The sequence below is a fragment of the Ammospiza nelsoni genome, chromosome 8, assembly GCF_027579445.1.
Source record: "Ammospiza nelsoni isolate bAmmNel1 chromosome 8, bAmmNel1.pri, whole genome shotgun sequence".
Classification (NCBI taxonomy): Eukaryota; Metazoa; Chordata; class Aves; order Passeriformes; family Passerellidae; genus Ammospiza; species Ammospiza nelsoni.
In genome coordinates this window covers 32,227,675-32,240,569 of record NC_080640.1, presented here as the reverse complement: position 1 = coordinate 32,240,569, position 12,895 = coordinate 32,227,675, and the positions used below count along the sequence as shown (strand labels likewise).

Below are 12,895 nucleotides of genomic sequence, written 5' to 3'. Positions count from 1 at the left end.
CTTCGCCCCCCTTACCTGGTTGGTGGCATCCCTACCCCTTCCCTCCCCCTCTCCCTGGGGTTAAAACACCCTGCAACCACGCGGTTCTTGGTTCTGTTGGAGCTGTTGCTGCATTCTGAGGCCTGAGTGCTAGCAATAAAGCTCTGGATCCAAACCCTCCAGCAGAACCCAACTCCTTTTTCCTTCACCATCCCCTAAAGCCTTTCCACCAGAGGTAAACCTGAGCTCCTGCTTGCCTGGACTTGTCCCAAGCACCCAGCTGCAGCATCCAGCCAGCTAAAGGTGTCTCTGGAGTGAAACACCACACATCCAGCCAGCCAAAGGTGTCTCTGAGGTGAAGCCACCACAGCTGCCACCCTTGGTCAAGCAGCAAGGGTCAGACGAGCCCAGGCACGTTCCATTCGGCAATATTGGGATTTAATTCCAATATTTTGGTGCCCAACGTGGGGCTGTTCAACCCCAGAGACATCCTGGTGACCTCTGACACCTCCTGAAGGCAGCTCCATAAGGACAGGGTGGCTCTCAAACCAGGTGCTGCAGAGTCAGCTGGCCACCCCAGCTCCGGCAGCACTGAGTGTTGTGAAGGTTGTACCTGCTCAGGGGTTCCCTGTAACAAACCCGGAGCAGATTCCCACCCTGAGGAGCAGAGAATCTCAGCTCCATTGCATGGAATTTGGAGGAGGTCTTGTTTATGTTCCTTTCCCCAAGGGAAAAGGAGTAGCCAGAGCAACCTGGACAAAGTGTGGTGCTCTAGATGGGATTTTACTTTACATTTGCTTGCTTATAGGACTTTTCTATTCTTTTGGAGCACAGCAAGGATGTGCAATGCAGTGTGGTTATTTGTGGTGGCTGTAAGAAAGTGGTGATGGACATTTGGGGGCCCAGCTGGGCCCAGCTCCTTCCTGAGAGGGGACAGAGGGAGGGTTCTGTGTGGGATCTGTCCCCTGGGCTGGGTTTATGTGTCCAGCAGCAGCTCTGTGCCCTGGCTCAGCTGGGACAAGCCCCAGGGAAATCTCTGCTGCTGCTTGGAGGAGAGCCCTGGATGTTCCTGGGTGCTGGCACCACATTAAGCTCAGGAATTTAGGCCAGGGAACACTTCCAGCAGGGAGGGATGGGCAAGATCCTCTCCTTCTGGCATCCTTTCCTGCCCCACAGCCCTGCTTAATCCCTGCCTCCCCTCCAAGCCAAGAAATCCATCCCCATGAATGTGAATCCATCCCCCTGTCCTGAGGGCTGCAGGAGCTGCAGGGAAGCTGTGGAAGAGGATGGAGGCGAGACAGGCCTGAGGAGCCTGGGTCAGCCTTTGAGCAGCACAGAAATTTGGGATGGAAGCCAGAGCCCTGCCATGGGTGTGCCAGGCTGCTCTGGGCCTTTGGCATGGCACCCAGGAGCCCTGGGTGGGTCCCAGGGGAGGAAGAAAGCAGAGTGACCTTGGGGTAAATCCTTCTTGGGAAGATCTAGTGCAGGGTGAGAGGCAGCTGCACCCCTCAGCTCCTTCTCAGAGGGAGAACTGGAGAGGCAAAGGGAGCTTCTTCAAAGCCCTTCATGCTCAGCCAGTCCTGCATCCTCCACCACCACCTACAGATGCCTGTTTCTCCTCCTTTCCTCTCCCCAGGTTTTGTGCCTTGGTCACTGCTTCTTTCTGCTCTCTCAATTTCTCTGTTCCCCAGCAAATTTATGGGGAAAATGTGTGAAAAAACACCCCAAGTTTTTTCAGGTTTTTTTCCCCTTGGGGACATTTCAGGGTGGGTTTCTGGTGGGATTTGAAGTGGAATCTTGTGACGGTGTTCACAGGGGCTCTTGGATTGGGGAAGAGACGAGGATCTGACTCCATGTTTCAGAAGGCTTGATTTATTATTTTATGATATATATTACATGAAAACTATACTAAAAGAATAGAAGAAAAGGTTTCATCAGAAGGCTAGCTAAGAATAGAATAGGAAGGAAAGATAACAAAGGGTTGTGGCTTGGGCTCTGTGTCTGAGCCAGCTGACTGTGATTGGCCATTAATTAGAAACAACCAACATGGGCCAATCACAGATGCACCTGTTGCATTCCACAGCAGCAGATAATCAATGTTTACATTTTGTTCCTGAGGCCTCACAGCTTCTCAGGAGGAAAAATCCTAAGGAAAGGATTTTTCATAAAGATGCCTGTGACAGAATCTGACTTGTGATCCTCTGGTGTGCTGGGCATTAGATCAGGCTGGTGGGGGAGGCCCACCAGGAGCCCCTCAGCTGGGAGAGCTGGCAGGATACAATCCTGTGCCATGAGTTTGGTGAGCCTGCCCCATTGTGGGGTGAGCTGTTCCTTTCTTCATGCAACATCAGCTGAGCTGTTGTCTCTGCATGTGCTGCTCCAGCTCCAGGAGCCTTGGACATCCGTCCAGTCACAGGAGGAGAGACATGGGACTGAACTCCACAATTAGCCAAGCTGGTGGATTTCCCTGTGGCATGAAATTAAATAGTATTTGAATGCTCACCATGGGGCTAATGCTACTTTGTGCAGCTTTTTATGAAGATTACAAAATTGCAGCAAAAAAGCAGATCTTGCTGTAATTAGAAGATAGAAGAGTTAATTGTAGGAAGGAATTAGGATTCATGCTTGCTCTGAAATTTTCCAAGCTGCTTTAAAATTCCTTCAGCTGAAGGAGCTGAACTTCACTACAAACCTTTTGCAGGCTGAAGTGTGGTTTTCTTCAGTCATTTGAATTGCAGCACAGAAGTCACAGGGCTCTTCTCCCCAGAGGTTCAAGAGGCTCTGAGTTCATTTTGTTGATATGTGAAATCATTTTGGTACTTGTCGAGCCATAGGACCATTTACTTGATGTCCTTGAGGCAACCCAAGCATTTTATTGCTGTTTATTCACCCTTTGAGACAAGATTTGAAGCAAAAAGTCACCAAAATCATCAAAATTTCAAGTTAGAAGGGAGAGCTGGGTGATGAACCCCCAGCAGCTGGGGGAGGGACACACTCCACATAATGCACCATTAAAACTTCATGAAGAGGTGTCCCAGAAAAAAAAACCAAAAAAACAGGAAAACCCCCAAACCAGAAAAAAACTACAAAGCACTGGGCTTAATATTAAATTCTTAGTTTTAGCAGTCTGGTCATTTTCAGGAAGGAATAATCAGCTTAACCGCAGCATTCCCATATTTAATGTTCTGAGCGGAGAGGGATTGTCTGATTTCCTTTTCCCTTTTTTTATTTATTTAATTTTTCCTCTCTTTTCACAGTAATTAATGAAAGTCAAAAGCAGCAACTGGAATCTGTGAGCTACTCATCCCGTTATGCCCTGGGACTGTTTTATGAGGCTGGCACGGGGATTGGTGTCCCCTGGGCCGCTCGCTACATCGCCGATAATCCCTGCGTGCGCTTCATCTCCATCGATAACAAGAAGCGCAATATAGGTCAGTGCTCCCATTATTCCCCTTAAACACAGCCACAATGGAGGGTGCAGAGCATGAGAAATGCTGTTTAATTGAGTGTTGCTGCTCTGAACAGAGGCAGTGTTTAACTCCAGTGTTCAACTCCCGGCCGCGGCGGATGGTGTTTCATGTCGCCTTTGGCCTGTAATGAAGCACACAATGAGAGCGGGCTGGCCCTCAGAAAATCAGCCCCCAGCACATGGTTTATGTTACTGCCTTTATGAGACCGGTGTCAGAGGATTGGAGACATCAAAATGTTGCTATTCCAGGAAAGAGCTGGGGTTCCTTTGTTTAAACACTGGTCTGTGCACTCGCCCGTTTGTCTCCCGTCACCCAGCTCCTGCTCTCTCCTCAAGGCTTGGAAGCAAGAATGACTTTGGGTAATTGGAGCTGCTCAGCCCAGTTCAGAGTTGGCCAGGCTGCTTTTGTGACCAGGGAGAGCCCCTGAAATGGCTGCACGTGCTTTGTGGGCTTGGAGAGTATGCCCCCAAGACAGACCCTTCTCCTGTCTTTCTGGAGGATGGCAGCTGGGGAAGTGTGTGTTTTATTTATTAAATGTGTTTCACCTGCCAGGAGTGGGGTAGCATAGAATAGCTCAAGAAAAAACACTTGCAGACCAATCAGAGTAACAGAATCCAGCATGGTTTGGCTTGTGAGGGACCTTAAAGACACAAAGTTCCACCCCCTGCCATAGGCAGGGACAACTTCCACCATCCAGCCTGGCCTTGGGCACTGCCAGGGATCCAGGGGCAGCCACAGCTGCTCTGGGCACCGTGTGCCAGGGCCTGCCCACCCTGCCAGGGAACAATTCCTAATTCCCAGTATCCCATCCAGCCCTGCCCTCTGGCACTAGGAACCCATTCCTGCTTGTCCTGTCCCTCCATCCCTTGTCCCCAGTCCCTCCCCAGCTCTCCCAGAGCCACTTTAGGCCCTGGAAGAGGCTCTAAGATCTCTCCAGAGCTTTCCCTTCTCCAGGCAGAACACTCCCAGCTCACTCAGCCTTTCCTTGTAGGAGAGATTCTCCCTCCCTCTGTGCAAGCACAAATTTGTTGTTTACCGTAAGAATTTAGCCTGTTGATCTGACAAAAGAGAAGAATGGCTGGACTGGCCAAAATAAAGATGCAGACGCCCTGATGTGCTTTCTCCAGCAGGGACTTAGGTGAATATGTGAAAAAAGAGCCTAAGGAAAGCCAAATAATAGAGAGTGATCTTTTTTCTTCTGGCATTGTCTCCTTGTTACTGACAGCGTTCAGCTGGAGATTTTCTTGCATCTGAGATTCTGTTTCCATTGTTGTGTTCAATGAAAAATACCTGATAGTTAATAGGACCTGCTGATATTATCCTTACCATTGTCAAGCAGGAATTCACCCATACTTTCCCCACTTCTCTGCACATGTGGTCTCTCAAAGCCCCAGCACCAAAACCAGCAAATATGGAACTGTGATGGAATTATCAAACAGCTTTGCTGTCTCCAGATGCAATTGAACCAAGAACAAAGCACATTATTTGGGGCATATTGTTGACAAATACATAGAAAGTACCAGAACATCAGTGTTGACACATACCTTTCTCACTGAAAATTTCCCTTGAATTGTGGGAGAGTTCTGTTTATATGAGCAAATTTTTCCAAGAAGAACAAATTGTGTGTGTGTGTCTCTTCCTAGGAGACAGGCTTTAGACAGCACAGGCAAGGGAGGTTGAGTGTGAAATTTATTTACATGTGAAGTCCTGCAACGAAAACACATGAATAAAAAGTTCCTTTATGCTTCTTTTAGCACATATGCAAGTATTTTGCATCTGCATTTTTCTTCCTGTGCTTTTAAGTGTCCTGCAGAAGATTTCAGTGGGAGGCACAGGAGCACCTCTCTGTCCCTTTTAACTCCACTCCACTCATCACCTTCCCACTCTTTCATTCTTCAACCTTGATTATTTGGACTCATTTGAAGAAGAGGATGGTGACAACCAAAAAGTAAACGTTCAGAGCAAGCAGAATTGCTGGGTAAGGCAGCTGAGATCTTCCAGGGCAGTCATCATTCCCTAAAAGCCATCACTTTCTCCAGTTGTTTCTTCACCTGATGTATCCAACAATAAATGGAGGCTTATCTCACCCTCACTGCCTCTTCAAATAGTAGGTTTTTAATAAACAGCCTTGAACAGTAGAGATCCAGAGAAAATAACTAGGTGGTAGTTGTTCCCTGCAGGAGGTGTGGAGCTGGATGATCCTCAGTCCATTTTATGATTCTATGATCCCTTGAGCTTTCTGCTGAGGGACTGATATAACATCTCCCTAAAGCAGCTAGTCCAGCCCTCAAAGGCCAGCAGCAAAGGCTGTTGGAAGCCCAGAGTGTCCTTGTCACTTGTGTGAGATGTGGCAGTCCCTGCCTCGACTCAGTAAAGCAGAGACATCCAACTCGTGGGCGTTGCACCAGTGAAACCCAAACCGGCCTTGTTGCTGTCATCACGCAGGGTTTGATAAAGCAATTATCCCTGATGCCTCAATTCCTGGTGTAACCATGAGCCTCCAGGAGGGAAGGCTTTTCCCAGCAGCTGAGGATCCCAGCTGCTGTGGGCAGAATCCCATGCCTGCCTGCAGAGGTGATGTTACGTAAGGGAGAGCCCACCAGAAGCGTGTGCTGAATTCCCCGTGTGGCGTGCATGAATATTAAACACTTTGTGGGATTGGCTGCCTCAAACACCCCATCCATATTTATACCAGGTCGGGGGGGACAGTGGGAATTCTCCAGCATCAATTATTTCTGGAATACTGCAGTCTTTGCATCTCTCTGCATTCCAGGAGGACTAAAGATAGATGACACATCAAAGGGGAAGTGGTTCCTTTCTTTTGCTCCAGGATTGTGGGGTTATGTAATTTAAAGGGAAGATCTGCCTTGCAGGTTTTTTGGCATTGTATAATTCCTGACTATCCTCTTCAATTTTGAAATAGAGATTCCTTTCCTTCCTGAAATAAGATTTTTTAGGAAGATGAAGGAGTTAAAGAACTATTTAAGTTCTTGCCTTGTTATGCAGCCGGTTGTGTTGTAATCCTCTGCCAGCCCTGCCTGCCTTTTAGAAAAATAATCAGAAACTGTTGGTAAGGCTAATGAAATGCTGAGTTTCTGAATATGAAAAAGTTAGTGCCATTCTTTCCATGACTCCTCCCAAATGTGCCTTCTCATGGAGTAGATTTTATTCCAGGGAGAATACAGGACCTTAGGAACCACAGGAATTTCTGAGGATAATGGGGAAGCTTGCTGGCCCTCTTCCCAAACAGCAGCGTGGCATTGTGAAAGTGACCCTCCCCCTCTCTTGCTTTCTAGGTTAGTAAAGTTAATCACTGCTCATTTTTAACTTTTAGGTAGGGTTTATGAGGCCTGCACATTGACTTCTCTTTTGGCACTGTGTAAAGCCTCCCAGGGAGCAGGGATGCAGTTCCAGCCTGTCTGGAGGTGTCCATCTCTGCCGCTCTCCATGCTGCCCCAGCAGCATTCCCTTCTTCCAGAGTTTGTTTGATGTGGAAAAACCCTTCCCCTCCTGCTACCCTGGACTAGAATGGGGTTCAGATGGCAAAACACATCTCCCCAGGAAGCTTAGAAATCCCTGAGGGTCAGGAAACAAAAGCACTGCGGTTTTTATCGGGATCCGTTACGGCTCCAGGTTTTGGGCGGGAACGTGAGAAAAATACTCAATGCTGTTCCCCTAAAATGAGGAGAACACTCCTGTGGGAGATGTGTGGCTGTCACATCCATGGACAGTTTTCTGCTGGAGACCAGGTTGTGACCCTTGGATGACCCTGGGCACTCCAACAAATCGTTTTGGAAAGCTGGAATGTGTCACCTTCTCAGAGGGGATCTTGAGGATCTGGTTTCTTCAGTGGCAGGGCAGAGATAAGGAGTTCATCAAGCTTGGTGCTTAACAGCCAGAATGATCAGCAAGTGTTCAAGCACCTCTTTCTTTGTGGATTCCTGGGTCAGAAAACACTGGTTTGCTGAAAATAAAATCTTCTTCTGAGAATGTGCTAGTCCAAACAAAGGTCTAACCAGGAGAGGCTTCCCAAGGAGGGATTTGAGGGAATCACTTGATTGAACAACCAGCTCAGCTGAAATGCAGCATAACCCACATCGTGTCCTGCTCCATCCTCCTCATTGGGGCACCCAAAAATCCCCTAATTAGGCAAATTCTCTGGCTGCTGGTTGTTAGGCTGTCTGTAAGGTGACAAGCCAACATGCCAAGGGGACAGGAATCATCTGCTGCAGAGAACAAAGCCTGGCCCTTTCCAAGTCTGCTGGGATCAATGTCAGCACTTGAGCTATGATTTCATAGATGAGAACAAATTTTTCTGATAGGACAAAGGCTGATGGTTTTAAACTGAGGGAGGGTCAATTTAGATGAGATAAAACCGCCAATTTTTTTACAGTTAGGCCCTGGCACAGATTGCCCAGAGAAGCTGTGGCTGCCCCAGGATCCCTGGAAGTATCCAAGGCCAGGCTGTTGCAGAGATTCTCCTCCCTGACTTGTGTTCTCATTCCATGTGCTTTTTCCCCATCTGGAAGAAAAGAGTGGTACCACAGATATTTTTGCTCTTACTGACTCCCAGGCCAGAGGCACAGTTGTCAGCACGTGTGGAAGGCAGATGTGAAAGATCAATGCTTCAAAAGCACCTCTCCTCTTCCTTTCTTTCTTGCAGACTCTGCTGAAATTGGGCCCTCGGTGGTGGTGCACACCACTGTGTCCTTTGGCAGCGAGCACCTGGACTCAGACCCCGCCGAGGTGCAGCAGATCATCCTCAGCCACCTGCAGAGGGTTGTGCCCTCCCTGCCTAAACCCAGCAGCATCAAGTGCCACAGATGGAGATACTCCCAGGTACTCAGCTGGGAGGACCTGCTGGGGCCGCGTTTTCCATCCTCAGGGAGCAAGAGGAGAGGGGATGGTTGCTCAGCATCCATAACAAATTCCTCCAGGCAGCCATGAGCAGCGTCCAGGGCTGGCCAGCACAGCCAGGTCACTTTTAGCCATTTTTTAACACCTTTGGCCTGGCTCAGCAGTGAGTTGTGCAGCTCTCCTGGTAAGCAGGGGTAGGAGCAGTGTACAGGAAGGAAGTAAATCCCACGTAATTCGGTGGGATTTTCGCTGGTATTTAAAAATCATGACTCAATACATCTCTGTGCATCCAAAAGTACGTGGTATTATTAGCAAAATTCCCACCCTGCCACAGAAAAGCAGAAGTACAGACGAACTAACTGTTGTTATTTGATTTGGCCCAGCTCAGTTTAACAGAATGTTTTGCAAAATGTATTTAAAAGTAACCTACCTAAGGGTAACAATAGCAAAATGTGCATATTTTGCAGTCTTCTTTTAAAAATCCAAGGAAATTGCTGGTGATTTCCTAAAGTACTGGAGTGTATCTCCATGTTTACCCAAAGCCTCTCAAGTTAATTTACATTGGTGAATTTCAACGTGGAGGTGGATGCAAAATATTTACTTTTAAAGCAGTCCCCTAAATTTTTTTCCTTTTTTGAAGTTGCTGTGGATGGCTGTTGTGGAGTCTGCTCATACCCCTTGATCTGCATCCAATTTGGGAACCTGGTCTTGTTAGCACAAAGTTTATTTTTCTGCAAGTAAAGTACTGGTGGATTGCAAAAGCAACCTCAGCACTGGTATTAATACTTATATAAAACCTACAAAAGTTGTGGTGTGTTCTCTAAGTTCCTCTTTATCAGTTCAGGGGAGAGTTGGATCCATGTGGCACTCACATTCTCTGAAAAAATTCCTTTGCCCAGGATTTTTCTCCTGGGAAGCTGAGAAGCCTCAAAGAAAAGGAAAACAATTCTTATCTCATTTGCTTCTCCTGTGCTTTGCTCGTGTAGAATGTATTTAAAAATTGTTTACCCTAAAGTAATTACCTAATTAAATTCTGGTGGGAGTTGTTTTAACTCATTAGCCAATTACAGCCAAGCTGTGTCAGGACTCTAAAAAGAGTCCCAAGTTTTCATTATTATCTTTTTAACATTCAGTAAATGTCTTTTTCTGTATTCTTTAGGATCGTATAATATAATATAATATAATATAATATAATATAATATAATATAATATAATATAATATAATATAATATAATATAATATAATATAATATAATATAAATGTAATTATATTATATGTAATTATAATATTATATGCAATTATAATATATATAATTGTTTATGTAACATTCTTTAATATAATATATTTACATATAATATATATAATTATATAATATATAATTATATATATTATATTATATAATATAATATTCTTTAATATAATATAGTTTTTATATATTTTATGTTCTTTATTATAATATTCTTTAATATAATAAAGTAATAAATTAACCTTCTAAAAACCCTAAAATCAAATGCATCATTCCTGCCTTTGTCAGGGTAGTCCCTGCAAATACAATATATCCAGCTCTGGAAAGGGCTCCCAAACCCCATCCAATTCCTGCTGCCAGCCAGGGCTCTGAGTCCAGCAGCTGCTGGTGCCACAAGAGGAATTATCAGCAGCCTGTAATTTGGTGGATGAATGTCAATATGTCTTAGGTTGCAGATAAGTCCGTGTAGGTCAGACCCGTTATCTCGATAAAGAGATCTCTAAAGCCACCCTATAAAATAATCAGTGCCTAAATGAAATATCTGGGGCAGAGCTCCCTCTTTCTCCTAAAGCTCTCTTTACTTTCAATTATAATAAGCTGTTGCCACAGAGGCCAAGGGAACTGATAAGATGGGTGCCTGTTTCCCCTGACTCTTTTAGTTGGGATTTATCCTACTCGTTAATTAAATCCGGCTGTAACATCCTTCACATGGCCAAACACAATCCTGGGATTAAAATGCAGACATTACAATTATCCATGGCAGATGAGGGATTAGGACTTCCAAAATTCTACTGACACTACTTAGCAGCACAGCTGCAGCTCTGGATCCCCTTTGCTCTAATTATGGGGAAGGCACCATTAGCATTCAGAGCCAGCAGCTTCCCAACCCACCGTGTGCCTTTGGCACAGTCACTTTATATGGAATTGCTGAGGCTGGAAAACACCTCCGAGATCTTTGACCAAATACCAGGAGGGGTAGGAGTTGTTTGGCACAGCCAGCACCAAATAAACACTGGCTAGCTAAAGAGAGAGGGGACACTCAAAAAAGACTTTTTCTGCCATGTCTTTCTGCATTGTCTGTACTCAGCTCGATCAGTGAGAAAAATTCAGGAATAAATTAAGTACTGATTTAAAACTGGTATGAGGGAGAAGCTCTGGATTTGCCATACCTGGATAGAGTCCTCTGTTCAGCTGAATAAAGGGTGAGGGGTTACAATTCCTTGGAAGCTGACAGTCCCATGAGGAGACACAGCAATGGCTTACTGGGTGGAAATCCATGAAATGATCAAAAGAAATTTGTAAGAGTATCATGCTTTTTAGTAGGTTGGACAGCAGGAGGAATTTCTGCATGCAAAGGGTGCTCAGGCCTTGGCAGGGGCTGCCCAGGGAGCTTTGCAGTGCCCAGCCCTGCAGGTGTCCCAGGCAGGGCTGGAGGTGGCACTCAGTGCTCTGGGCTGGGCACAAGGTGGGCATCATGGGCACGGCTGGGACTCCAGGGGCTGGCAAGGATTCTCCAGCCTCAGGGATCCTGGGGTTCTGTGATCCTGAGACAGGAGGTTGAACCTGTCTGGGATTTTGCAAGCCCCACTTTGCTGATGTGAGATCACCCTCACAACTTTTCGGATCTCAGACAAGTCATGTCTACTGAGAATAAAACACAACAAACTGTACAGTTTCTAAATTTCCACACACAATCAAGTTTTACTCTAATTATTCATCTCCCAGAAGTAAATATTTTACTGTGGTGCTTTGATGGTTAATGTTTGGATCTTTTGGAGTGGGAGGCCAGGCTGGACAGCGCTTGGAGCTCCCTGGGATAGTGGAAGATCCCTGCCCATGGCAGAGATGATTTTTAAGGTCCCTTCCAACCCAAACCATCCTGTGGTTCTGTGATGTGCTTCTCAGGAACTCAGATCTTTCTGTGTGTGTGAAATTCAGGTAAATGAAATACTTCTCTCCCCACTCCCTTTATGTTTGTCATTCTCAGGTCACCAGAGCTGTGCCCAATTGTCCAGGACAGATGATTCTTCACACTCAGCCTCTCCTGATCTGTGGGGGTGATGGATTCACTCGTTCCAACTTTGATGGCTGCATAGAGTCTGCCATGAGCCTTGCAGAGGCTGTGAAGCCTTATTTACAGCAATTTCAAACTCAGGCTGCTAAAATTCCTCTAGATTAATTATGAATTTTTGCCGTGATGGATTGAATTTGAGTTTAACATCAACATCATCTTGCAAGAAACAAATAAAGGAAAATGTATTGGCGCCCTGGAATAATTATTGGGATGGAATTAAATTGAATTTTCCAGGATCTGTGCTCAGAGTGGTTGCTTTGATTAAAATAAGACTTTCCCTGGCTGTAGGCAGAGGCACAGAGCTCCAGCACTCTTGCCAGGTCTCCTGATACTTTTACAGCCCATGAAAATTATGTCAAGGAGAGGAGCCTGACTTGAAGCAGCACAAAAATCCATGAAGCTGCAGAGTTTATTCACTGGAAACTCCTTATTTTCTCCTTGTTCTAGTGACAGGACGAGGAGAATGCCTTCTTACTTCAGAGGGCAGGGCTGAATGGGATATTGGGAATTAGGGTGGTCAGGGTGGGCAGGCCCTGGATCCCTGGAAGTGTCCAAGGCCAGGCTGGAATCTGGGGCTTGGAGCAGCCTGGGACAGTGGAAGGTGTCCCTGCTCATGGCAGGGGTGGCACTGGATGGGCTCAGAAATTACTCAGAAGTTAACCAAGAAAAAATTTATTTATTCTAAATTGCATTTTAACTTGCTCTTCCTCTTCAGTCACATGTCACAAATCCAGTACCTCTCTACCACAGCACTGAAAATAACAAAATACAGCAGACAGGATTTAAACCATTAGGGGAGTACAATTCAGCCTCTGTTTTTCTTATTTTATCTCTTCATTTCACCCAAATCTGACGTTCTGTGTCACACCAGCTGACCACTGTGATTTACTGCTGCCTTTGGCCATTTCTTGTGGAGTATTTTAAGTGACTCTAAGAATTTAAGACTTGTTAATTTTAAAAGTAGGCAGAAAACTGGATGTGAGGCGTGCTTGGCTCAATGGTTGCTCTCTGAAGGGCTGTGATGCTCTTTCAGGGGCTTTGTATCAGCAGCAGCAGTGACAGACCAGTGCAGATGTCTCTGACTTTTCCTTTCACCAATCTCTCAGCTTTGGTCACCCTGATGCCTCAAAGTACCCAAATCACAGATTCAGAGATGGTTTTTGAGTCATGAGATTTTCAATTTGGAGCTTTTTCAAGTCCTGGTGAGTCTCAAATTGCTCCTTCCTCATATCTCAGAATCAATGGGGTGGAAAAATCCCTGCCAGCCCA

General features: G+C 45.9%; 1 protein-coding gene across 1 annotated transcript in view; it reads left to right on the top strand.

Annotated features, from left to right (window-relative positions):
* Positions 1-11,852, top strand: part of RNLS (renalase, FAD dependent amine oxidase) — a 58,792-nt gene extending 46,940 nt beyond the window's left edge. Inside the window, exons 5-7 of the mRNA XM_059477308.1 lie at positions 3,237-3,410; positions 8,113-8,288; positions 11,540-11,852. Coding sequence (XP_059333291.1) covers positions 3,237-3,410; positions 8,113-8,288; positions 11,540-11,731 — 542 coding nt within the window. The 3' untranslated portion in view covers positions 11,732-11,852. The remainder of the gene's footprint in view (positions 1-3,236; positions 3,411-8,112; positions 8,289-11,539) is intronic.
* Positions 11,853-12,895: the final 1,043 nt, after the last annotated feature.